At 41.7% G+C, this 12,423-nt stretch overlaps 2 protein-coding genes across 2 annotated transcripts; both read left to right on the top strand.

Moving 5' to 3' along the window:
- Positions 1 to 305: 305 nt before the first annotated feature.
- On the top strand, positions 306 to 5,371 carry LOC307035003 (olfactory receptor 10J4-like; the record flags this gene model as incomplete). The annotated part of the gene is given in 3 exon segments (XM_079673929.1): positions 306 to 773; positions 775 to 1,228; positions 5,016 to 5,371. Coding segments are annotated over 3 exon segments (1,278 nt in total).
- Positions 5,372 to 11,483: 6,112 nt separating this feature from the next.
- Positions 11,484 to 12,423, top strand: LOC307035002 (olfactory receptor 51G2-like; the record flags this gene model as incomplete). The annotated part of the gene is given in 2 exon segments (XM_079673928.1): positions 11,484 to 12,233; positions 12,235 to 12,423. Coding segments are annotated over 2 exon segments (939 nt in total).

The following is a 12,423-nucleotide window of genomic DNA, read 5'->3' as shown; positions in this document are numbered from 1 at the left end:
GAAGTCTCCAGTCTGCTGCTGAGGGCGTCTCCTTTAAGACGTAAGTCTAAAAGAAGCAGACGCAGAGTTAGTTCAGACCCGCAGTCTGACTCCAGCACAGCAGCAGACAGGTGTGAGCATGTATGCATTATCTTTGACCGTCAATGAGTGGTACATTGAGGTCATTTATCAAATCTATATTTTTCTGCAAAACAGAGTTTATTTATTTGCTAAAGTGGTTTAATAACAATCTGAAGTGAAAAGTTGAGTAGTTGTTGCAACTGTTTGTTCCTGTGATGATTGAAAGTGTGTGGTGAACCAAAAGAATGACGGTGACAAACTCTACACAATATTTCTCTCTTGGTGCATACTTTGACACCGGGGTTTTCAAACCCTTATATTTCCTGATCGTTCTTGCTTTGTATATTTGTATCATAGGTGCCAACACGTCTCTGATTGTGGTTATCTGTGTGAACAGGAGCTTACATGAACCTATGTACCTTTTTCTGTGCAGCCTGTTTGTAAATGAACTGTATGGTAGTTCAGGGCTGTTTCCATTCCTTCTGGTTCAGATCCTCTCTGACATTCACACTGTCTCTGCTCCGCTCTGCTTCCTGCAGATTTCCTCTGTGTATACATATGCAAATATACAATATAGTAATTTAGCCATCATGTCTTATGACAGATATCTTGCTATCTGTCATCCTCTGCAATATAACACACGTATGACTTCTAACAAGGTCATCTTACTTATAGCTCTATCATGGTCAATACTATTTATTGCCATTTTGATTTTCGATTTATTTGAGTGTTCCTTTACAGCTGTGTGGGAACATCATCAACAAAGTGTACTGTGACAACTATTCTATTGTTAAACTGGCCTGCTCTGACACTACAGTCAATAATGTGTATGGACTCATTGTCACTTTCCTTTTAATTATATCTCCCGTATTTCTAATCTTTTATACGTACATGAGGATCCTCAGAGTGTGTTTCTCTGGCTCCAAACAGACGAGACAGAAAGCTTTCAGTACCTGCGCACCTCACCTCGCTTCCCTGCTTAATGTTTCATGTGGGTGTTGCTTTGAAGTACTACAGAACAGATTTGATATGGAATTTGTACCAAATATGTTGCGCATTTTATTATCATTATACTGGCTCACAGGCCAACCGCTCTTGAACCCTGTATTGTATGGACTAAATATGACCAAAATTCGCATTACATGTAAAAGGCTATGCTTGGTGAAAAGTAAGTCTTTACCCTGCTCCTGAAATGCTTAACATTTAATATTTTATGTTTGTACACTGACGGTCCAGCTGAGTCAAGACGTCACCTTTTGAGTCTCTCCTGAGGTTTGACCTTTTTCCCCTGATAGAGTTTTGTGGATTTATCTTCATTGCAATTGATGCTGTAAGGGATTAAGCTTTAAAAGACCTCCGAGACAAGTTAGTGATTTGTATTTTGTAAATATGATTGAAGACATTGCAATGGCTCATATATCATGGTTATACTGTATCTAAAAATGAATACAGTATAAAAGTAATTATTTCTGTATTTCTTAATCAAATGTGAACATTTCCCAGATAAAAAATAAAGAAGTCTAAGGTTACAAATGTTTGAATGGCAAATTGGTTTTAATTGTCCCATACTTATGGACATTCTGACTGTGATTGCCATGTTAAAGATAAGATAAGTATTTATTCATCCCGAAGGAAATTATTGTGCCACAGTTACAAAAGATACAAGGTAAAAAACTGTCAGGAATGTAAAAGTGCAAAAAAACATAGTGGCAGTTACGTTATTGCACCTTATTATTGAACATTATTATTAATATTGCACATGATATATAGCAGAGTGTTTTGAAAAGATGGAAATGGTTCACCAGTGTGGTATGCAGGGGTAAATACAGCATTGAAGAATTTTAGGCTGCCAAATCTCAAAATGTACTTTAATAGATAAGATAAGATGGACCTTTATAAATCCCGGGGGGAAATTCAGTACTTAGGTTAAAAATAATCAAATAACTATATACATATTGGGTCATATATACATAATAGACCAACACTTTTGTGTTTAATATGATTTCATAAAGAACTACAGAAGTCATTCCAACTACTTGTTGTGCTCGAACAGCTCGAGAACCAGAATCTTTATCACAGATTAAGTCATTTAAGGAGGAAGAATTAAAAATATGTGTTTGCAATTTTTTTACAAATTAAAACACAAAAAGATGGTTTACAAAGTATTGTGGCAGGTACTTTTCCCTATTCTTAAAAGTGCATATATAAACATTTTAAGCAGGCCATGATATAAAACCACAAAAACGGAATCCACTGTCCTTATTGAGCTCCTCCAACACACACGAACGCGCACATGACCAATGAGGGCACGAGATAAGTTTGTGCACAGATGGAAGGCTGACAGGCAGGTAGGCCATCCAGTTATTTTAGCCGGCTCAGATGATTGGTCGTGCTTTTTACAGCGTTACGGCTTCCACTTATGACATGTTTTAATGGATTTTTTGTCAAAGCACTTCAGATATTCATTGCTATCGGGATGTTAAGAGCATTCCATGGAATATAACAACAAGTGTTTCTGAAATAAATTACATACCCCACCTTTAATCATGTAAGGTACTTTTATTTCTGGTAAAAAAATGACGTAGCTGTTTAACATTTTTTATTTCAGGAAATCAAGATAATGTGTAACCAGGCCAAGCCCTCCAGCTTGCTATGCCCTCAATTCAATGAAATACTTCTAGAGCAAGCCTATCCAAGCTCTCAAAATACATGTTACTACGGTGGCCCTGAAGTGCAAGTCAAAAGAACATTTCACAAAACAGTACAGCATTTCACAAAACACATCTTTCCAACTCAGTTTAAAATGAGTGCAGAAACAGCTGAATAGTACCAAACAGGAAATACGTGGCGCTGTCGGTTGCTGACCAATCACGAAGCGTAATGTCTTGACTGGCAGCGATACAACCAATCACAGCAGTGCTTCTCCGGCTGGCTCTGTCCAATCACAAACAAGAAGTGTTCCCCCTAAAGCAGGGGTCGGCAACCCGCATGCGGCCCTTTAAGCCCTCTGCTCTGGCTCCCTTGAGCTTAGACAAAAATAAGAAGGAAATAAAATAAAAGTATTTGTAGGACTATTTATATTTTGTTGCATGGTTGAAAATGTTTCGTATGTTGTATTTTGAGGTGATAACGTGACACATAAATAAAAAACAAAACGGTTTTAATTAGGTCAACTAAAATATGCGTCACATCCTGCTACGGTCCCACACAGGATTTAATTCTACGTGGACAGAGTTATATGCTTTCACAGCAAACGATGCTGGTTTACCGGTATGTTTGATAATGTAGAGAGACGTTGTCAAAGGTGCTGCACTGCAGCCTTTACGTATCGAGGAACAACACGGGAGAGGAAGACAGCTGACGATCCTCAGTCATAATTCAATGGGGTATGTCATTTATTTCAGAAAACACTTTGTTATATTCCATGGAATGCTCTTAACGTCCCGATAGCAATGAATATATTAAATGCTTTGACAATAAATACATACAAAAATTAATCTGTGGAAGCCGTAGCGCTGTAAAAAGCACGACCAATCATCTGAGCCGGCTAAAGTAACTGGATGGCCTACCTGCCTGTCAGCCTTCCATCTGTGCACAAACTGATCTCTGCCCTCATTGGTCATGTGCGCGTTCGTGTGTGTTGGAGGAGGGGCTCTGTGAGGAAGTCTGAAGGAAGAGGTATATTTTTTCCGGTTGTGTATTTTCAAATTCTAGCGCACTCCAGCTGGTTTCTCCATTCTTACCGACCCTACCGTTAACTCTTTTTAGGGTGCAGCTATATGTTTTATTTATTTCAAAGTCGGCCCATTTTAATTATATATTTGTTTCCTTCAAATGTTCAGAGGACTCCCCAAGTGCTGTGTTTAATTTATTTTAAAGTAGGCCTGTGTATTATTTGTAATTCTCCTTATAGGAGTTCTTTGTTTCTTATTAGAGGTTAACAGTTTTATATAATGTAATAAATAGCCTAATAAATGCAAAAAAAACTGTAGTTTTTGTCTGATATAACAATAAATACAACTTTATTAGCTATCAAGCTATGAAATATGTTTTGCGGCTCCAGATAATATTTTTTTGGGAAAAAGGAGCAAAATGGCTCTTTTGGTCAAAAACGTTGCAGACCCCTGCCCTAAAGTAATACCCTTTCCGTAATTTTTGAAATGTTGTTGTTTTTGTGAAATGCTGTAGTGTTTTGACATTACCCAGGAAGAGCGCCTCTTCATACTTCCCCTGTTCATACTAGGAAACAGCCATGGACAGCTGCTAAAGGGAGAACTACAAACAATCCTCCTAAACCACAGAGTGTGCCAATCCAGAACAGATACGCTCCGCTGACCGAGAACCGGAGATCTCTTTCTGATGACCTGGATAACCTGTCCTCTTCACACAGCAGGGTAAGGACCAATAGCTACTCCAAAAGTAAAAGGCTGGAAAGCTAACGGCTGGGCCTGAAAATCTGATTGTGGGTGACTCTGCTGCAAGAGATGTAAAAAGTCTGTGTAGTAAGAACAACACCAAAGTACTCTGTTTTCCCAAGGATGTGGTCTCTGACTTGGCTGAGAAGACCCTGCATATTGGGGCTGAACATCCGACTGTGAAGAATGTGGTACTGCACATTGGAGCAAATGATGTTGTGAAACAACAGTCAGAAGTGCTGAAAAAAGACTTTAAATGTTTGTTGGAAACTGTCAGCTCTCTAAATGCAGAGGTGTTCATCAGTGGCCCTCTACCTCCAGTCAGAAGAGGAGTGGAGAGATTCAGCAGACTGTCTGCACTGAACACGTGGCTTTCAGCTGCCTGTCCTGACCATTCTGTCCATTCTATTCACAACTTTAACTTGTTCTGGGATCGCAGACATCTTTATAAGGCAAATGGAGTTTGCCTGAACAAGTCAGGAGTGAAATGGTTTATCTCTAACATATTCAACTGCTCATCAATCTGTTCCCTCTGCCAAGGACAAGCGGCAAGAGGAATCAAAACAAGAGAAAGACACATCGCGCAGAAAACCTTGAAGAAGTATCACTGCACTGCACTGCTGAGGAATGTTCTGATTATGGGAGAGTCTCCACTGCCCATCACCCCCCCTGTCAACGCCTTTGAGGATACTCTTCATTCATCCCCCAGCTCTCTCTACTCTCCGCTCACCCTTTCATCCTCGCCCTCCCCCCTGGAGTTCAATGACCGCATGAAGGCGATACGCAGGGTTGGCAGCATGTCCTTTACCCCCGCCCCTCAACGACGCCCACCAAAATCACAGAAGCAGAGACGCGCACCATCTCTCCCGGCTTCATCACCATGCCTACCACAATAATCCAAACCAAAACAATACAAGGAAGATGGAAGCAGATTTCCAAACCCCCCTTGCTACAGTGTAGACCTCACCCTGCCCTCCTATGATGAGAGGAGCATGGTGGTGGGTCCTCCCTCCCCTTCAAAAGCCTGATAGGGATGTGTGTGTACAAAACGCTGCAAACTGATATTTGCTGGGTCCAGGCTCAAGGGCGTATGGCACTCTCAACTCTTTCCAGGACATGCCGGGGCCCTGCCTGCCTGTAGTTTTGCCGATATCTGTGTTGATAGGTAATAGATTAAGAGCGGTGAATCATCTTAGATACAGGAAGCGCTCAAACGTTTGTGTGAGTTTATCAAATTTAGCAGTGATTCCATGTCAGCCACAGCTTGTTACAAAAAACCTGACATATAGTGTGTTTAACAAACTTAAACTAGCTTTATTAAATGTCAGGTCTTTGCCAGGAAAAACATTTTTAATCAATGATTTTATTACTGAGCACAATCTTGATTTTATGTTTTTAACAGAAACTTGGATTGAACAAAATAACAGTGCAGCTGTTCTTATCGAGTCAACCCCTCCCAACTTTAGTTTTATGAGTCAGGAAAGAATGCATAAGAAAGGGGGCGGAGTTGCTATTCTGTTCAATGATTCCCTTCAATGCAGGAAGACATCTTATGGGAACTTTGCCTCTTTTGAATATGTGGCCCTTCAGCTGAAATTCTCCTCTCGAGCTCTGTTCCTAAATATCTACAGACCACCCAAATACTGTGCAAGCTTTTTTGATGATTTTACCGAGTTGCTGTCTATCGTGTGTGTATTGACTTTGACCGTCTAGTCATTGTAGGTGATTTTAACATCCATGTTGACAACCCTCAGGACAGAGTGGCTAAAGAACTGTTTTGTGTTCTTGATAGCTATGGACTGACTCAGCATGTGACGGAGCACACTCTGGACTTAATTATCTCAAAGGGTCTGAATATCTCTGAGGTTGTGGTGACTGATGTTGCACTCTCTGATCATTCCTGTGTTTTCTTTGAGAGATCTATCTCTGTTCACACAAAAGTTCAAAAAGAGGTAACCACAAAGCGATATTTAACTGAAAACACTAGGGAAATGTTAACTCAGAATCTTTTTTCCAAACTCGCCCCTGCTAACATCTCAGTAAATGAACTAGTAGATCATTTTAATTCAAAAATTCAAAATGTTATAGATGCCATTGCTCCAACTAAGGTAAAGGAAGTGTCTGGGAAGAAAATATCTCCATGGAGAAAGGCCATGACCGTGAAAACAGAAAAAAGAGAATGTCGAAAAGCTGAACGCAGGTGGCGAAAAACAAATCTCCAGGTTCACTTTGAAATCTATAAAGAGAGACTTGGCCTTTATAATTTGGAATTGAAAAATGCACGACAGTCTTCCTTCTCTGACATCATTACCAAAAACAAAGATAACGCACGTGCCTTGTTTGCTACCGTCGACAGACTAAATAACCCCCCAGTGTCAGTAGCCTCTGAACTTCTATCCACCAGGGCGTGCAATGATTTTGCCTCCTTCTTCACTGACAAAATTCAGAGAATCAGACAAGCAGTCAGTGTCTCTGCATCAGGTACAGCAGATGTGTTGTCCCTATGTCTACCTAAAATCAATTCAGACACCATGTCACAATTCCATCAGATTAATGATAAAAACCTAGAGGACATTATTCAACTTCTGAAATCCTCCTCCTGCTGCCTTGATATTATTCCAGATCTGTTTCCTTGCATGGCCTCAGATCTACTTCATATAGGAAACAAATCTCTTCACTCAGGTATTTTTCCACAGGCCCTGAAAACTGCAGTCATTAAACCGCTCTTAAAAAAGAATAATCTAGACGCTTCAGTAATGAACAATTACAGGCCCATACCAAACCTCCCATTTCTAGATAAAATCATTGAAAACATTGTTTTTCAACAGTTGAGTAACTTCTTCCATTTAAATAACTGTTTCGATGTGTTCCAGTCAGGCTTTCGTCCAAACCACAGTACTGAGACTGCTCTTGTAAAGGTCTTCAATGACATCTACTTAAACACAGACAGTGGCAGAACATCAGTGTTAGTATTATTAGATCTCAGTGCTGCGTTTGACACTGTTGACCACAACATATTACTAGACCGACTAGAAAACTGGGTGGGACTTTCGGAAACAGTTCTACATTGGTTTGAATCCTACTTAAAGGACAGAAACAACTTTGTTTCTATAGGTAACTACACATCTGAGTTGACAAATATGACATGTGGGGTACCTCAAGGCTCCATCTTGGGGCCTCTTCTCTTTAACGTCTCCATGCTACCACTGGCTCAGATAATGAAGAACAACAAAATAAGTTACCATAGCTATGTAGATGACACACAAATGTATGTAACCATTTCACCAGGAGACTATTCTCCAATTCAAACACTGAGTAAGTGCATTGAACAAATCAATGACTGGATGTGTCAGAACTTTCTCCAATTAAACAAAGACAAAAATGAGGTAATGGTTTTTGGAGCCAAGGCAGAACGTATAAAAGTTAGCGCTGAGCTTCAGTCTGCAATGTTCAAAACAACAGATAAAGCCAGAGGTGTAGGTGTAGTCATGGACTCTGACCTGAGTTTCAACAGTCACATTAAAACAGTTACTAAATCAGCTTACTATCACCTAAAGAACATATCTAGGATTAAAAGACTAATGTCACAGCAGGATTTAGAAAAACTTGTCCATGCTTTTATCTTCAGTAGACTGGACGACTGTAATGGTGTCTTCACAGGTCTCACTAAAACATCTATTAGAAAGCTGCAGCTGATTCAGAACGCTGCTGCTCGAGTCCTCACTAACACTAAGAAAGTGGATCACATCACTCCTGTTCTGAAGTCTTTACTCTGGTTCCTCACTGACACTAAGAAAGTGGATCACATCACTCCTGTTCTGAAGTCTTTACTCTGGTTCCTCACTAACACTAAGAAAGTGGATCACATCACTCCTGTTCTGAAGTCTTTACTCTGGTTCCTCACTGACACTAAGAAAGTGGATCACATCACTCCTGTTCTGAAGTCTTTACTCTGGTTCCTCTCTAACACTAAGAAAGAGGATCACATCACTCCTGTTCTGAAGTCTTTACTCTGGTTCCTCACTGACACTAAGAAAGTGGATCACATCACTCCTGTTCTGAAGTCTTTACTCTGGTTCCTCACTAACACTAAGAAAGTGGATCACATCACTCCTGTTCTGAAGTCTTTACTCTGGTTCCTCACTGACACTAAGAAAGAGGATCACATCACTCCTGTTCTGAAGTCTTTACTCTGGTTCCTCACTGACACTAAGAAAGTGGATCACATCACTCCTGTTCTGAAGTCTTTACTCTGGTTCCTCACTAACACTAAGAAAGTGGATCACATCACTCCTGTTCTGAAGTCTTTACTCTGGCTTCCTGTGTGTCAAAGAATAGATTTCAAAATACTGCTGCTGTTTATAAAGCACTGAATGGTTTAGGCCCAAAATAAATTTCCGACCTCCTGCTAAATTATGAACCATCCAGATCTCTCAGGTCTTCAGGGACTGGTCAGCTTTCTGTCCCCAGAGTCAGAACTAAACATGGAGAAGCAGCGTTCAGTTATCATGCTCCAAATATCTGGAACAAACTCCCAGAAACCTGCAGGTCCGCTGCAACTCTGACTACTTTTAAATCCAGGCTGAAAACTTTTCTTTTTGTCGCTGCTTTTAATTGAACTATTCACATCTTCAACTGCACTGTAACTTTTATCCATGTATCTTTTCTTTTAATGTTTATTTAATATTACATTTTCTTTTTAATGACTGATTTTAAATGCCATTTTCTTAATGTCTTTCATTTTTTGTAAAGCACTTTGAATTGCCTTGTGTTGAAAAGTGCTATATAAATAAACTTGCCTTGCCTTGCCTTGCCTTGCCTTGCCTTGCCTTGCCTTGCCTTGCCTTGCCTTGCCTTGCCTTGCCTTGCCTTGCCTTGCCTTGCCTTGCCTTGCCTTGCCTTGCCTTGCCTTGCCTTGCCTTGCCTTGCCTTGCCTTGCCTTGCCTTGCCTTGCCTTTGGGGCTCTTGGAGCAGCCAAAGAGAGGTACTTTTCCCGGTCTCTTTCCTGGAGGTATGAAATAACCTAAATGCCCATGCTAGGGACACATGCTGGAGGTCTTTAGTCTGTCTTTTAGGGGTCTTTGAGCCACCAAAGACAGGTGCTTTTCCCGGTCTCTTTCCTGGAGGAAGTGCTCATGTTAGAGACACATGCTGGATATCTTTCCCCGCCTTTTAAACCCTTTTCCTGGTTTGTGATGCGTCCTCTAGGTGCAAACTTATTTAAGGTGCACTCTGGGCCAGAGATAAGGGTAAAATTAGGTCTGTCACTTTTGGTAACCGCACCAGTAATGTAAATCTCCCGAGAGTGGACGTCCATTATTTGTACAGCCTCTAATACGAGTAAGGACTTGAGAAGGGACTTGAGAAGGGACTTGAGAAGGGACTTGAGTAGGGACTTGAGTAGGGACTAGAGAAGGGACTTGAGAAGGGACTTGATAAGGGACTAGAGAAGCGACTAGAGAAGGGACTTGAGAAGACACTTGAGGAGGGACTTGAGTAAGGACTAGAGAAGGGACAAGAGAAGGGACTAGAGAAGGAACTTGAGAAGGGACTTGAGAAGGGACTTGAGAAGGGACTTGAGAGGGCCGGACCGCCAACAGGAGACGGGGAACTGGCGTCGGTCGGAACGCCGACAGGACACGGGGGGCTGGCGTCGGCCAGGGAGCCAGTACTGGAGCCAAAACAGGAGCAAGAAATATGGCTGCAGGGGCCGGAACTAGAGCCGGAAACATGGCTGCTAGGGCCGGAACTGGAGCCGGAAACATGGCTGCTGGGGCTGGAACTGGAACCATGGCTGCTGGGGCACAGGCTGGAATCCTGGCCTTGCATCTCCTAGAGGCCTTTTGGAGACTCCGTGGACTTCCTAAGGCCAGGCCGGATCCCAGGAAGGGGTTTGAGGCTTGAGACAGGCACTCAGGGCTGCTCGTAAAAACCTTAAACCACTTGGGCAACAAGCTCCAGAGCCAGGGCTTGTTGGCCACCTCCATTCGTGCCTCCTTCAGGGCAGTCTCTTTGGCCGCTCTGGATGAGACTCATCCACTTATGAAAAATATATTCAAGAGTGTACATCAGCGGATCATTCTCTTGAGGGGAAAAAAACTGCTGGGTCCATTCTGGTCTGTGTGTACTGTCGGGGTTGGGCCGATGACGAAAAAACCTCAGGAACAAACATGGAGCCTGACATCAAAAGCGGACAGGTAGCATGGACTTCAAAAACTGCAGGAAACATGGACTAGCATAGACGATGAGAACATGGACATGAAGAGACAAGCAGGTATCATAGACATTATGAGATGACTAACAGACATGGAGCACAGGGGAAGACACGATTAAATACACAGAAGGGTGATCACAGGAGAAGACACAGCTGGGCAGGGGAGGCAGAAACACAAGGGCAACAGGTGAACACAATCAGACACACCAGGAAACTAAAGACAGGAAGGCAAACACATGAAGTAGGATCAGAAAAGACACAAGGAGGAAAACATTTCAAAATAAAAGGTGGAAAATGAAAACATAAATCCAAAACCAAGACACTATCTGTATATGAGTCCCCGCTGGCAAAGCACTCATACTCTGCTTCATGGTAAACCTTGTAGTTTATTAGTGGTTTCAGTTTGTGACCTGTAAATCCGAAATTCTGCAAACTTTTTTCAAAAGAAAATGAAAGTCCTGATTTGTTGTGGTCTGAATGGGTCAAAAACATTATGTGTTTTGACCCAGCCCACAACCCATCTTTCCCTACAGATAGGCTGGTCTGGGTCCTGATGGTGAAGGGCTGGCCTGTTGGGTTCTGGTGTTCTGGAAGCTTTAAAGCAGCAGAAGTCTCTGCAGCTGACAGAAGGGACTGCAGCAGTCTGCAGCACAGCAGGTGAGAGACACTGCACTGTGTGATGTCCTCATGTTGCATTCATTTACAGTTCCTGACACACTCTGGGGGGGGGGGGTGGTAAGTTAAGACTGTGAAGTTCAAAAGTGCTCAGATATACTAACGTTTAACCTCTAAGAATGATGTCCAATTCAACTCCACTAACTGTATCCTATTTCATTCTTGGAGCTTATTTGAATGTTGGATATTTGAGGTACTTGTGTTTCATGATAACTGCCATGTTGTACATTGTGATTGTTGTTGCCAACACGTCTCTGATTGTGGTTATCTGTGTGAACAGGAGCTTACATGAACCTATGTACCTTTTTCTGTGCAGCCTGTTTGTAAATGAACTGTATGGTAGTACAGGGTTGTTTCCATTCCTTCTGGTTCAGATCCTCTCTGACATTCACACTGTCTCTGCTCCGCTCTGCTTCCTGCAGATTTTCTGCTTGTACACATATGCAAATATACAATTTAGTAATTTAACCGTCATGTCTTATGACAGATATCTTGCTATCTGTTGTCCTCTGCAATATAACACACGTATGACTTCTAACAAGGCGCTTATCTTCATTATTCTGCTTTGGTTGTACTGCTTGGTGAAATTCTTGATACCTTTATCCTTAAATATCCGTTTGACACTTTGTGGAAACATAATTAACAGTTTGTATTGTAGTAACTATCTTGTTGTGAAGTTGGCATGTTCTGACACTCAGGTGAACAACATTTATGGAGTTTTTGCTACTGCTCTCTCAATCTTAGTCACGGTGCTTCCAATCCTCTTCTCGTACATGAGGATCCTCAGAGTGTGTTTCTCTGGCTCCAAACAGACCAGACAGAAAGCTGTCAGTACCTGCACTCCTCACCTTGTTTCCCTCCTCAACTTCTCTTTTTGGCGGCTGCTTTGAAATACTTCAGAGTAGATTTGATATGAGCGGTGTTCCCAGTGTGCTGCGTATTATTCTGTCACTGTATTTTCTCATCATGCAGCCACTAATGAACCCCGTCATGTACGGACTGCAAATGTCCAAACTAAGAAACATATGTAAACATGTGCTCTGTTATAAACTGAAATAA

Source organism: Notothenia rossii, assembly GCF_949606895.1.
Source record: "Notothenia rossii genome assembly, chromosome: 4".
NCBI lineage: Eukaryota > Metazoa > Chordata > Actinopteri > Perciformes > Nototheniidae > Notothenia > Notothenia rossii.
This window is presented reverse-complemented; position numbering and strand designations above follow the sequence as displayed.